General features: G+C 33.7%; 1 protein-coding gene and 1 non-coding gene across 2 annotated transcripts; both read left to right on the top strand.

Annotated features, from left to right (window-relative positions):
• The first annotated feature begins 5266 nt into the window (after positions 1 to 5266).
• On the top strand, positions 5267 to 5373 carry LOC128285947 (small nucleolar RNA R71). The gene has a single exon (XR_008276494.1). It is a non-coding gene; the product is annotated as a small nucleolar RNA R71 (small nucleolar RNA).
• Positions 5374 to 11533: 6160 nt separating this feature from the next.
• LOC108478610 (uncharacterized) lies at positions 11534 to 12476 on the top strand. Its single transcript, XM_017781078.2, has one exon. The coding sequence runs from the start codon at positions 11678 to 11680 to the stop codon at positions 12299 to 12301; it is 624 nt and encodes a 207-aa protein (XP_017636567.1). The 5' UTR covers positions 11534 to 11677; the 3' UTR covers positions 12302 to 12476.
• Positions 12477 to 15358: the final 2882 nt, after the last annotated feature.

The following is a 15358-nucleotide window of genomic DNA, read 5'->3' as shown; positions in this document are numbered from 1 at the left end:
AAATTGTTTGTTGTGTAACGCATAATCATAATCAAAACCAAAACCAATAACAAAACCCAAAGAAAATCCAAAATTCTGCAGAGTCCCAAACTTCCAAAACTCTCAAGAAAAACCAAAAATTTAAATAAAACCGTTAAATAGAAACAGTTCGCGGACTAGTGGTCACCACTAAGCCTCCATCGCACTGACCCGTCTATGTCTGAAGATTACTTGAACAGAACAGACAAACAAATGTGAGTTTTCAAAACTAAGTATGTAACTCAATGGAAAACATACATGCATAAAAATTTAGATTTCTCACCAGCAGAACAGATACGGACATAATCCTTAACAGAATCAGAATATATCAGAGTCATGCAGATATGCAAAGTCCTACCCCCATCCTCTACACACCAACTCTGACCATCCCAACACACCATGTGGGATATAAAACACTCACCCATCCCTACACACCATATATTGTCTAAACAACACTTATCAAAATAGTTTGCAGCCAAGCTGCGAGTATATCGACGGAATGTTGCCTCACAGAATACTTTATCCACATATAAAAATCCCACCTCATATACAGATATAGATAATAGATAAACAGATATAATATAATTAATATGTCCCGCACGCTCACATACAGTTATTATACATATTTAACAAAATAGTCAAATCATACATATTGGTTTCCTTAATACTCAAATCAATATATTAAAATAATGGATCTCATGCATTAGGGTTTGTTTTGCCCTTACCAACCCTATGGAAGGCCCACAATCAATCGAAACTATAACCTCCCAAATCCGGCCTAGACATTATGGCTAGATTGAGAAGGCTACATTAGCCACCAAAATGGCTAAGCTAACTTACGTTACTTTTGAAGACCTTAAATAAACTCATTTTAGAGAAAACCGTAATTGTACTTTGAGTTAGCTTAAAAGCATTCATTCATTAGTTCGTGTATGCCTAGGATTCATTTTATTGTTGACAATGTTGTTTTAGAAAAACCATTTGCTTGTCGCTCTTCTTTAAAAAAAAAAAAAACTCGATGTTAAACTAATGCAACAAAAAAACCATTTTTCAAGTCATTTTGGAAAATTAGTTGTCTTATTGATTTATTTTTTTAAAAACGGTTCCTTTGCAATGTAACGGAAACTAGGGAACAATATCAAATTTTACTTTAGCCCGATATCATGTATTATCCGGTCATTATGCTTGAGTAATCCATGCATGCAAGAATCTCCAAAAGAAAAATTGCAAACCAAAACCAATAAAGACTTAATAATACTTATTAAGAAAAATAATTTGAGGTCCAAGGTGATTCTTTGAATGTCGAGTCCAGTCCTAAATTTTAAGGTTTACCTGAAAAGTTAAACACTATTGGGGGTGAGCTTATAAAAAGCTCAGTGTGAGTCGAACAATTATTTAAACGGACAAAAACATAAATGCCAAAAACAGTGAAACATATTAACATTAATAAAAGAACACAAAACCATAATTGGAATTTCATATCATTACACAACCATTATCAAATTGATGTCAAAAGGTGTATGAGCATTGGACATCATTCATTCAAGGGGCAATTATTAATTTCAATACCATTAAATACAACAAAATACAATTCGTAGCATAAATCAATAACATTCGAATATGTCATGCACATGATGCAATACAAAAAGGTTCCTACCCATATCATCTGTTACACAACATGAATTCCCCAGAATCTGTCATCTGAACTCCAAAACATATGGGCTTAATCACGTTGTGGTTAAAACCACTAATAACAATATGCAAAAAATTCTACAAGTAAATCAATGCGACCCAATCAATGCAACGGTCCACACCTAGGGGTCAGGCCCATAGTATCTGAAATAGTTTTTCCGGGGGTCCCGGTAGAAATTAGAGGAATGGGTGCCTAATTTCGATGGTAGGACCCGAGGAGGATGCTGCTCCTTTTCATTTCTTTGATGTGGGGATGGCGGTTTTCTTACCACGTAGATTTGACATGGTATCCCTACAAGAAGAAAAGATTAAGTCAGCAATAATGCCCACATCTTCAAGTAAAATAATGACTTGCTAGGACACACATTTAAGCATGCTAAAAATGTGGTGATATTGTATATGAATCAACGGGTTAAGCTAAAAATGGATATAATGCTAAGGTTAAGCGAATGTTAAAAGATCAATCAAGTGAATGAGAAAATCAAGCAAGAGTAAAGATCAATAAGAACACAACTATGTAAGTAAATCTTTATCATTAGGGAAAAATAGAAGTTATTAAACATGGATAATAGTTAATACACATGCAAATTATTAACAATAACAAGAATAAGTTAAGAAATCAGTAAAAGAAATAAAAGTAATGGGGTAAAAAGGAAACAAACGACTAATGAACGAGGGTGGTGCTTGCCAACGGAGGGTTGCGGCATCGATGTGCCGCGGTGGTACTGGTGCGACGGTGGCAGGCGTGAGCAGTAAGGTCGTGGGGTGTGTAAGGGTGAGAAGAGGGGAGAAGGGAGAGAGAGAGGAGAAAAATAGAAGGAGAATGGAGAAAGGAGAAAGGAGAAAGGAGTGGCCAAGCGATAGTAGGGGAAGGGATTTTCGGTAGCTAGGGTTAGGGTTTTTGGGGAAAGAGATGATGAATAATGAGAGGTTTATATAGATATTGGGGCATACGGTCGTAGGGCACACCCGTGTGCCCTTATTTTATCCCATGCGTTTCGTGATTTTCAAATTTGAGCGCGTCTGAAATTTGGCCCACGCCCGTGTTCCTTGGGCGTGTTGGTGTACATGGCAGTGTCGCACGGCCGTGTCTTGCTTCGTTCGCTTCTCTCACGTCCGTCTATGTACGCGCATCCCATGTTATTTTGATAGTATCGACCACGGCTGGTGGGCACGGACGTGTTGCACGCCCGTGTTAATTTGGCAGTTTCGACCATAGTCAATAGACACGGGCGTGTTGCACGCCCATGTTGATTTGATAGAATTTTCCACTGCCACGTTGCACGACCGTGGCAATGTATCGAATCCCGTGTTAGGGAAAAAATTTGCTCTGTTCTCATACGACCGTATCGCACGGCCGTGTCACCTCCCGTGGTATGCGCACGGCCTATGGCACGCCCGTGTGCCTAGACGTGTAGTTTTTTGAAAAACCTGTATTTACGGACTGAGTTAATGATTTAGATGTTAAAAAAAAAATTTTAAAAAGTCAACACTATTAGTGCTCGGGTTGCCTCCCGAGAAGCGCTTATTTGTAGTCTAAGCTCGACTTACCTCTCTTTCGTGTGATTACGGTGGATTAAGGAGTTGAAACTCCTTACCTCTGCTATCAATTTTTATCAAAATAGGGTATGAGTCGAGTATTATTTACCTTAAAAGTTCTGAATACAGTATGTGTTACCTCGACTGTACCATGTAGGAAGATGTTCTTTACCGTGAAGGGAGTCGCTCTGTCTGTATTGTGCTCTAGAGCAGCAATTCGAGAGTCATTTTCAACTAATAATACTTTGTCCCCAACTTTAATTTGTCTTATTTCATTCCAATATTCATTGTGGTGTCGCTTCGATTTCTCGTGTGCTTTTGGCTTTTCCTCGACAGGTGTTTGCCATTCATCTAGTTCTTCGATCTGTAGCCTTCGTTCTTCATAGATGGGTCATTTATTATTACTTGAACAAGGGCTCATTTATGCTCGTCGAACGTGTTTCTTGCAAAGAAGGTTGCACCACATGATCAGTATTAGTAACACGATTTATATAACCACCCTCATTATTCGATTTGTTACTCGAATTACGAGCTTGAAGAGTAATTGTTTCATCACCTACATGAAGTGTGAGTTCACCTGTACTAACATCGATAATAGTTCTAGCAGTTGCTAAAAAGGGTCGTCTTAAAATCAAAGGCGCGTCACTATCCTCTTCTATGTCTAGAACAACAAAGTCTACCGGGTATATAAATTTATCGATTTTAACAAGAACATCTTCAATGATACCCCTAGGAAATCTAATGGTTTTATCAGCCAGTTGAATGCTCATCCTAATTTGTTTGGGTTTCCCAAGACCTAGCTATTTAAACATTTTATAAGGCATAACATTAATGCTCGCCCCTAAATCAGCTAATGTATTATTCACGTTCAAACTACCAATCAAACAAGGAATCGTAAAACTCCCTGGATCTTTCAATTTGTTGGGTAGCTTATTTTGTAGAACGGCTGAGCAAACTGTGTTTAACTATACATGCGACGTCTCATCCAACTTTCGTTTATTTGCTAAAAGCTCCTTTAAAAATTTAACTGCGTTTGGCATCTACAAAGAGCTTCAATAAATGGTAAGTTAATGTATAATTCCTTTAATAGTTTAAGAAATTTACCAAATTGTTCGTCCGTATGGTCTTTCCTTGTCGCACTGGGGTATGGCATACGGGTTTGTACTCTCTACTTACTGGTTTTTTCTCATTGTGGTCCACCTCACCTTTACATTTACTTGCCATAATTCATTGCCTTGGTTCTAGCTCAAGTTCGACTAACCTTTCTTCATTTTAAGCGGTAATCGCATTAAACTGCTCCCTTGGGTTAGACTCAGTGTTACTTGGTAGGCTACCTTGTGGTCGTTCAGAAATTAATTTTGTAAGTTGGCCTATCTAAGTTTCGAGCCATTGGATCGACACTTGTTGGTTCTTAAATGTTGTTTCAGTATTCTAAAAACGAGTATCTGACACTGAGATAAATTTCGTTAGCATCTCCTCAAGGTTAGACTTCTTTTCCTGCTGGTAAGGTGGTTGTTGAAAACCTAAGGGATGTTGTGGCCTTTGATTTCCTTGACCACCCCACGAAAAATTGGGATGGTTCCTCCAACCTGCATTATAATTGTTGTTGTATGGGTTATTTTGAGGTCTAGAATTGTTACCCATATATTGAACTTGTTCCTCTTCGGAGCTAGGGTTGAAAGATTGATATTCCACGTGCACTCTTCCTCCATTTGCATCGCAACTCATCACTGGATGTACTTGAGTAGAACCATATAAACCGTCAATCTTTTTATTTAAAAGTTCTACTTGGTTAAATAGCATAGTAACCACGTCGAGGTTGAAAACATCGGCCGCTTTCATCAGCTTTGTCCTTATGACTTGCCACTGAGAATTATTCAGTGACATCTCTTCTATAAATTCATAAGCCTCTTCAGGTGTCTTATTATTAATAGTTCCATCAGTAGCTGCGTCAATCATCTGTCTAGTCGAAGGATTCAGGCCATTATAAAAAGTTTGAACCTGTAGCCAGAGTGGTAACCCATGGTGAGAGCATCTTTTCAATAGATCCTTGTATCTCTCCCATGCATCATAGAGTGTTTCTAGATCCATCTACACAAAAGAAGAGATATCATTCCTTAATTTAGCCGTTTTAGCCGGCGGAAAATATTTAAGTAAAAACTTTTTAGTCATTTGTTCCCAAGTAGTGATTGACCCTCGTGGTAACGAGTTCAACCACTGTTTAACCTTGTTCCTCAATGAAAAGAAAAATAACCGAAGACGAATGGCATCATCAGAAACGTCATTGATCTTAAATGTGTCGCAAAACTCCAGAAAGTCCGCCAAATGAGCGTTTGGATCCTCGTCCTGCAAACCATCAAACTGAACAAACTGTTGTATCATTTAAATTGTGTTAGGTTTCAGTTCAAAATTATTTGTAGCAATAGCAGGTCTAACTATACTTAATTCGGCTCCTGTTAAAGTAGGTTTAGCATAATCATACATAGTACATGGAGCAGGATTCTGATTTACTGCATCAGTAGCAATCGTAGGAGGTAGCGGATTTTCTTGATTTTCAGTCATCTCCTCTGTTGTGGTGGAAATATCATCCTCTTGCTCTTCCTCTGTGTATCTTAGGCTTCGCCTTATTTCTCTTCGGTTTCTGCGAGCTGTGTGTTCTATCTCACTATCGAAAAGTAATGGTCCTGACGGGTTTTTTCTAGTCATAAACTATAAAAACCTACCAGAAGGAAAAAGAAAATTTAGTAACAAAAATCAAAATAAAATTTAAATGGCAATAAAATAAATGGCTAAAGTAATAAAAATTAAGCGTTCCTAATATTTTAGTTCCCCGGCAACGGCGCCAAAAACTTGATTGATGTGAATCGCGATAAGTTTTAAATTTATGATTGAGCGTACTTGAAAACTAACTATTATCACGATGAAGGCAAGCGCACCTATCGAACAGTAGTATAGTTTATAGCAAGACCGGAATGTCGAACCCACAAGAACTAAAAGTACTAGTATTAGCTCTCTTTTTATTATCTAGCCTAAAAATAAAGGGTTTTGTTTTATCTAAATTAATTAACTAAACTAAGAATGCACAAGAAGAAAATTTGAGAAATACTTTTGGGAAAAACTAATTGATTTGGGCAATACCCAAGGAAAAATCCACCTAGACTTCACTTGTTATTTCACTCTGAATGAAACGATTTATTCACTTGACTTGATCAGTAGAAATCCCTAAGTTATATTATTATCTCTCTCAAGATTAACAACGTCTAAACCTAGGTTGATTAATTGAAATCTCTTTCTAATTAAAACCCCTAGTGTTGCATTAACTTGATCTATGGATTCCCTTATTAGGTTTCACCCTAATCCGGCAAAATTATGTCGCCTTATGTCTAGGGGTGCAATCAACTCTGCTTAATTATGCTAGATCTACTCTTAGACAGGGACTTTTGCTCCTCTGAATAAGTACATCAATACTTGAATAAATATCTTAGAATATTAAAGCAAGAATTAAGAACTCATAATTAAGAACAAGTCAAATATTTATCAAACAATTCAGAAAATAATAACAAGATCCATCTTAGGTTTTATTCCCCTTAGGTATTTAGGGGATTTAGTTCATAAGTGTAAAAGAAAACATCTCAGAAGAATAATGATAACAAAACGTAAAGAAACCCAAAAATCCCGAAGGAAATTGAAAGGAGATTTTCAGTCTTGAAGGGGGATCCGGCTTCTGAGATGGATCAATCAGCTTTGTTCGAGTAATCCCTTGCCTCCTGCTCTGTATGTCTCTTTCAGGTATCTCCTGGGGTGTTTATATAGGCTTTAGAATGCTTCTAAACCCTCAAGAATGGCCTTTCCGAATCGGATTAGACTTGGGCTCGACAGGGACATGCTCGTGTGACACTCCCGTGTGAGGTGGCTTAGGCCGTGTTGCAATCTATTAAATAGACACGGGCGTGTGAACTACCTGTGTGAGGAAGTCCAGGCCGTGTTGATTTCCTACGTTGACCTATTTTCTTCGTTTTTGGCCCATTTCTCGCTCTTTTTACTCTCCTATGCTCGCCTAAGTGTAAAACATGAAATTGAATGATTAGGAGCATCGAATTCACCAAATCTAAGGATAATTCTTCCAAAAATGTGCTAAGCATGGGATAAAAATATGTATAAATTACAATTTATCAAGTGTTTCATAGGTTTTTTTTTAATCTAAGGAAATATCAAACTTTGAACTCTCAAATCAACTACAATCATGGAGGGGAGATTTGTCCATTTTTTTATTTATGAGAGTAATAGGTGTTTGTAAGGAATGATGTTGGATGAAAAGGGAGGGGAGAGGCGTAGAGGAGGAAGGTTGTATAAAGTGTTAAAGAGATGGAGATTAGGAGAGAAACCATGGTTAGAAACTATTTGATGCTTATAATTATGGTAATACATGGTTGATGTAGAGGTTAGGCAAAAAAAGATGGGAAGACACGACCAATCCAAAAGGCGATAGATAATATGGTGCTCAATTGCAACTTGAAAATGCCACTTATCACTTTTTGGTAAGGGAGAGGGGTTAATGGAAATGACAAAAGGTAAAAGGGGAAGACAAAGAAATCGGTGTGTAGGAGAAACGAGGAGATAGCTAAAGAGGGTGTTAAAGGTGGGAAGTTGCTTAAAAAATCACAAAGGGTAAGAGTGTAAATTTGATAATGATAATAGAGAAAAGATAAAGCAATAAAGGTGAAACGTTGTTTGGAAAAAATAAGTATGAAAGGTAAATTGTCTATCAAGTGATCAAAAAATACTTAAGAATTAACGAATAGGAGAACTCTTTTAGAATTTTTTTATAAAATATTTAGAATTTAATCATTACTTCTTCCAACCTTTAAATAAAAGGATAAATACGTTTCAATATGTTTAAACTATGTCTTCTTATACTGACAATAATATTAACATTAATCCACACAATTAGCTAGGAAGTTGTATATATTAACTAGCTTTGTATTCAAATTATAGAATAATGGGTTATTCTAGTGTTTAAGTTAAACAAAGTCAGTGTTTAAACAGTAAAATGAGGTTACAGTTGATAGAGCACTAATTGGTTTGAGAATAGATAAAAAAAAAATTTCTTTACACATGAGCACACATTGTGAAGATAAAAGTAGACAGATGCGACGTGTAAGAAAAATAGGGAAGCTAGCTGAGCTTGAAGAAGAAGATTAGAGACTTAAGGGCTAAGTTTTGAAAGGTTGTTGTTGAGATCGTTCAATTCGAGGCAGTTGAAGCTGAAATTCAAACTACAACCAAACATAAAGAACCCTACTTTACCCCCACAAAGTGATGGTGTCAGAAATTGGTTTCCCCAACACACATTCGTACTTTCCCACTTACCCAAACCAAACGCATTAAGGAAACCCATCCCTCCATAATTTAAATAAATACCACTATTTTAATCCACCAACCACCACACAAAATTCCAATATCAATACAAAACAAAACCCATATCCCATCACTCTCATCCAAACATAAATGCTCTTTATATTTATTTCATATAATAACACTTGCAAATTTTATAAAATTCGAAAATAAAACTAGTAAATTTTTATTTATAACCTTGAATTAATAATCTCCTTAGCTTGCGTTTTTGAATTCCGTTTGATTATTTTTGAGCTAAGGAGACTATTAATTCAAAGTCCAAGTTATTTCTAAATACACTTCTCCTCTATACCCTAATCATTAGGAAGACACAAAACCTCCGCTTACCAACATTTCGCTTTCGCTTTTGTTTATTATGTGTAAGTGGAAATTTCAAATCGCGGCAACAAAAGGAGACTCTATTGGGTGGACATCCCTATTTATGTCTTCCTACAATATTTATATATTATACAATAAACTTGCAATTATTGAATACATTCGAATACGTTTTTTTTTAATTTTTAATTTTAAATTTTAGGTTAATTGAGTCTTACTTTAATTCAGTTAGTATTGATATTATTATTAATACAAAAGATGTGAGTTCGAGTGTGATAAAATGTATTATCATATTATTTAAGGGTTAGTTTGGGATTATAAACTATTCTAGCCATTGTATTGAAAAACAAAAATTATATTAATTTTATTATATTATAAAATATTTACAATATTTGTATATATAAAACTGTGTTTGTATTGCATTTTTACATTGTTTTTTTTATCATGTAAACATGCTCCGTCTAATAGTAGCAAGAAGCAACCATAACTAGATGATTTTTCCAAGATCATATTTGTATTTAGACTTGTTAATTTTGATTTAATTCAATTTGGTTTTATAAAAAATTGCACTGCTCCAAAATTATTGAACAGCTAACTAAATAAGGTGATCATAAATTAAGTATAAACTTAAACAGTAAATATAATAACATTATTCCCTGAAAAACAAAAAAAAAAAATATTGTCCTAAAAAAGTGCTACTTATTGATTATAATTGAAGGGAACAAAATATCTAGCAGCTCTGCTCCATGATTGGCGCTGACCAAATTGCCTTTTGCCAATATTATCGCTCAATGGAAAACTAAATTATTGGTGATTTCAACCAAAATATACCATTTTTTTAATAAAAAGGAAAGATTGACGATGTATGACATTCTAAGTCTTGGGACAGAATTTGAACCCGATGATTGATTATAAATATGAATGTCCATTCTTTTTAGAAACGTCAATGAAGCCATTTTATCTGCTACCCTGTTGCCTTCACGGTGAACTTGAAACAAGCACCCCGTCTTGATGTAGAATATTCCGTAATATCATATTACTACCATCAGCCCATTAATTAGTCGGATAGCCATTAAACTGTCTATTTCAAAATAATCCTCCGCGCACCCACATTTCAAACTTGCACCGGCTCATTATAAAGTTCCCATAATTCCGTTTCAACGATAGAAAAGACACCGATATAGTGGGTAATCCAGCTATCCATTCTCCATTACGATCGTGTATAATGCCTCCTGATGCAACAAATCTCGTTTGCAGTTGTCTTGCACCATCCATATTTATTTTTCAGCCAACCAATATCAGGCCTTGAAATGTTGAAAATGACCCATTTTACATATCCAAGCTTAAAAACTTGAAGTGCTGTTAAATAAAATATAATTTAAAGGTAAATTAAAAAAAAAAGCTAAGTTAAATTATAATAATTCATGAATCATCCAATTCAAATTTATCTTTGAGCTGTTTTTTTTCATTTTATTTTCTAATTAAATAAGAAGATTTAACATTTTTAAAAAGTATATTTGAAAAATCTCTTGTATTCTTCTAGGACTTTCTCTACAAATAGGATACTCATTCATGGTAAACAGCATAGTTTCACAATTTCGAAAAGAAGTCCGAAAAAATTTACAAATTCAAAGCTTGTCAAATTCTCAATTTGAAAATTTTGCCAAATATATCTCATTTTGAATTCCAATATATTTTAAGAAATTTTTCTTCGATTTTATATTATTCCAAAATATATCATGATCCTTAATACTTTGCATTTTAATTTTTATTTACTACTAGAGAAGAGATAGATCTCATTGTTAAAAAATAAATTAATTCAACTATTAAAATTAATTTTCCTTATAAAATTAGATTCATAAGCATTTTACTCTCAAAATTTTTGGATGGTAAAATTTTCGGGCTTAATACATGGTATTGTGTGTTTTTCAATGTGATACATATATTTAGTAAAAGTTATATATATTTTAGTATCTAAAATAATTATGTTAATTTTTAGTCTTTACTTTAATTTAATAAAATTAATAATTAATTTTTATCAAATTAAATTTAAAACTTAAAAATAATAATGCGATGTAACAAATTAATTATAAAATTAAATAAATTTATAATTCTATTCTATTAACAACAACATGAAAATTAAAAATAATTAATAACAAGTAATAAAGATAAATGATGTATTGACCCCAATTCTTACGCCTGATAAATGAAGAAAGTTCCGGCACTTAAATAATTTTCTCAACGTTTCTTAATTCTTGCACGATATTGGAGTGCATACGTATCAAAAGAAGTGTCCCCACTGACACACTAATCTAATATAAATCATACCATACTGCAGGGAACCTAGAAGCCAAAATTATATGCTTAGAAAACCACCTAACCACAATCAAAGCTGTGCTATTATGCCACTTGTCCCTACCTTTATGTCCTAATTTCTTATTTTTTGGACATATTATGTCCTAATTTCTACTTTTTAACTTTAGCTTTCACTAGAATGCCTTTTTCTTTTTCTTAGCCCCCACTCTTCCTCCTTCTGTTTCCCCCACCAAACCAATCATTTCATCATCCATTAAGGCATTTAGCCGTTATATAAATCCTTCACACCCTTCATTCCACACCATTCCTTCGTTTCCTCAGCTTTGCTTTACACATTTCAACACCTTACTGATTTGGTTTAATCCTTATTTTATTTCCGAAGATGAAGAACAAAGCAACTGGGTTGTTGAAGCAGTTAATAGCAGGTTTAACCACAATGGCTAAGGCCAAAACCATGGCTTTAAAGAGCAAAACAAAAGCCATCAAGGCTCGCCTCGTCATTTTCTCCTTGCTTCAAAACAGGAAGTTTTTGATGAGCTCATTCTCCGAGAAGCTGAATGCTTTGATGGGGCACAATGATAAAATCTCCAAAGAACTAGAAGATGATGATTGTGGAGATCAGCAAGGCCAAGCAATCGTTCTTTACAATAGTAATAATGCCATGTGGCTTCCAAGTACAGCAGAGACCAAGTATGATGATCAAGAAGAAGAAGAAGAAGAGTATGGTGATGGTGATGGTGATGATGGGGAGGCGGAGGCGGAAGAAAAATACCCGGACCTTACTCACTCGCTGTTCGAGTCGGGGGAAATGGAGTTGGGGGATCCAGGAAGTTCGGTGATAGATATAGTGAAGAACTCAAAAACAGATAAAGGGGAGGAGTTTAGGTTGGAAGACGAGATAGACCGAGTAGCTGACTTGTTCATAAAAAGGTTCCATCGACAAATGAGACTGCAGAAGCAGCTTTCTTTGAAGAGACGTCAAGAAATGATGGAGACGAGCCTCTAATATGTAATACATGGATGTATGGATGTATGTAGTATTTTAAACTATTATACGAGGAAGAACAAATGCTTTCTCTTTGTAACCAAAACAAAATCCATAAAGGTTTTGTAGATTTTCTTTTCTTTTTTTTTTAGAAAGGTTGCTAGAATAAATTTTACTAATAAGTAAACAAAAGAAATTTTGAGTTTTTTTTTTTTTTAACTTTAATATAGTGAAAAATATAATTATTTATCAAAATAAGTATCCAACCAATTGTTTTTAAAATATGGGTTTTAGTACCTTGAAAGTTATAAATCTCGAGTTCTCTTATAAGTAGTTCAATTATCTCTTTTTTAGCTCAAGATCTTGACAAGTACAAAAGACACATATAAATCAAATGCATCTGCATTGAATGATAACTATTGAGCTTTTTAATTGTAATTAACATAAGACTTTAACATTTTTCGGTGTTGTGTATTTATTTTGAATATTGGGAAGTTTAACTTTAATACATATTAGAAGACCGCAAATTCTCATTTAACATGAGTTTAAATTGTATTTTCGTATTCCTGATTTCAAGAAAATTTTAATCATTTGAAAATCTGAACTTTAATAAATGTGTGTAACGGAGCTGAATGCACATGTGTGTTTAGTTCTGTATTATCATTTTTTTTATCGTACCTATCAAATACCGTTCCTTCCATCATTTGTTTTTTCCTTTTTTCACAGAAGCAACAATTCCGTTGGTTTATGAAAAAAAGAGCTACAATTAATGCACCCTGCATTGAGAATGAAGGAAATGGAATAGGGGATTAGAGAATGTCGGCAGATGCAATTAATGTGGAGAATAATTTTTTAAGTCAAAAAGGGTATGTAACAGCATATTTTTAGTTAAATTGAAATAATAGTTTTTGAAACATAAATTTGAAGTTAAAATATTTATTTTATTATTATTTTGATGTTTACGGTATTGAAAATATGATTTTGTGAAATTTTCGGTAAAAATTTTTATCGTTTGAGTGTTTAATTTGATAAAAAAAACTAAATCGTGTAAAGTGTAAAAGTTGTGTTCTATTAGTTAAAGGCGTTTAATAGCTATAGAACCTTAAAGTAGAGGTCCTTATGCAACAATTAGCCCATTTATAACTTAGTGGATGATAGTGGCATGACATTTGGTGTAATTATTGAATTTTTTTAAGGTTAATTATGGTAATTTGTAATTAAATTAAATAAAATAAAACCAAATTTTATTCCATTATCATCTTCTCCAACCGATTGCTAGAGCAAGGGAAGCTATTTTTATCCATTTTATTCGGCCAAGCTTTCTAGCTCAATTGTAAGTCCGTTTTTGTCATGTTTTTAATGATTTTTATGTTTTTGAGATCGTTGCAACTAAGTCTAGCTAGCCTAGGGACTATTTTGCAAAATTGTTAAAGATTTTACATGTTTCCATTGATGAATACATGAGTATTTTGATGTTTAATGATAGATTATGAATGTTTGATGATAGTTATACAAGTTTTGTTAAGTGATTTTTTTGGTGAAAAAGCAAATTAGGGATTAAACTGTGAAATGTGAAAAAATTATAGTTAAAATATGAAATAAATAGAAAATGTGGGCTGTTAGAGACCTAATTGAAATTCAGCTAGCATGGATTGTGGTTGAATTGCATGAAAATGTATTTTTATGAAATAAGGACTAAATTGTAAAAGTGGTGAAACAAATGGGACAAATGTGTAAAAAATTCTTTAAAGTGTGTTTTGGACTAAATTAAATAGAGGGATTATTAAATAAGCTAATCTTGATATCATATGGATCAAGAAAAGTGAAACTCAGAGTTAGATCGAGGAAAAATAAAGTACTCGACTAATCGACTTATTTCACTGTTTTTACATCCAAGGAAAGTTCGTATGTAATAAGCATTGTTATAATTATGCTTTAAATACTTTGATATTGCATAAATTGTGTATACAAGACTACAATCGTATTTGACGACAATTCGATTAATTATGGACACTTAGTGTGAGAAATCGAGATAGCTTTGGTTATATATTTGCACTTAGTATGCGAGATCGAGATAGCTTCGGCTATATATATACATTAACATTTACTGTGATAAATTGATACAGCTACGACTACTTATTTGGCACTAAGTGTACGATTTTTCCGAGTATCCAAAAATATTCGGAATGATTTAATGAATATGTCAAAGATGTGAATGAATATGAGTTAAATATGGGAAGGTACAAGTATGTACAGAAACTAAGTAATAAATACACTGAAATGATGAAAATTATGGAAATGGCATCTAATTTGGTGGATGCAAAAGTGTTAGGTTGATGATTCATTATGAGATATGATATGTTATGTTTTTGGCTTAATTTGAGCTTATATGATGAGTTGATATAAATGCTATATGAACTTACTAAGCTATAAAGCTTACTTTGTTTATTTTTCCATGTTTTATAGTGAATTTAAAGCTAGCTTGGATTCGAGGATCGTTGAGACTCCATCACACTATCCAACTATCAATTTGGTACTTTTGAGCTTGTGTTTTGGTTATATGACATGTATAGGATTATGATCATTTTGGTTATGAGTTGATAATGATTTTGGCCATTTGAATTGGCTTGTAAATGTTTATGTTTTGGATTGTATATATAGCCATGTGAGTTGGCTTATATAGGTGGTTTTGATGATTTATATAAGTGTGCAAATGACCTTTGTTTTGAGTTTGGTAATTGTCTCATAAATGCTAATTATGATGGGTAGTATTTTTTTTTTTGAATTAGTATTTGGAGTATGAAATAGTCCATGTTTGAGGAATGATATGTTTGTGATATTAAATGAAATAATGCATGTTTAAATGTATCCATATTGGTGATTTGAGATTTTGGATATTGGTATGAAATTGATTGGCATAATGTAGATTATGTGTGCCTTATTGTGGTTGGTAATAAAATAGTATGATTTATGTTTGGATGAGTTTAGAAGAATGCCTATTAATGCTATGTTTTGGTGCCTTTGAGTTTGATGTAGGTGAACATAAGTTTGGGTGGCAAAATGGCTTAATAAATAGCC

Source organism: Gossypium arboreum, chromosome 12 (genome assembly GCF_025698485.1).
Source record: "Gossypium arboreum isolate Shixiya-1 chromosome 12, ASM2569848v2, whole genome shotgun sequence".
Classification (NCBI taxonomy): domain Eukaryota; kingdom Viridiplantae; phylum Streptophyta; class Magnoliopsida; order Malvales; family Malvaceae; genus Gossypium; species Gossypium arboreum.
Note: the sequence above shows the minus strand (reverse complement) of the source record. Positions and strands in the feature narration are given on the sequence as shown.

Bases quoted from the DNA above. Each gene is read 5' to 3' on its own strand.
- LOC108478610 (XM_017781078.2), top strand. From the start codon at position 11,678: ATGAAGAACAAAGCAACTGGGTTGTTGAAGCAGTTAATAGCAGGTTTA.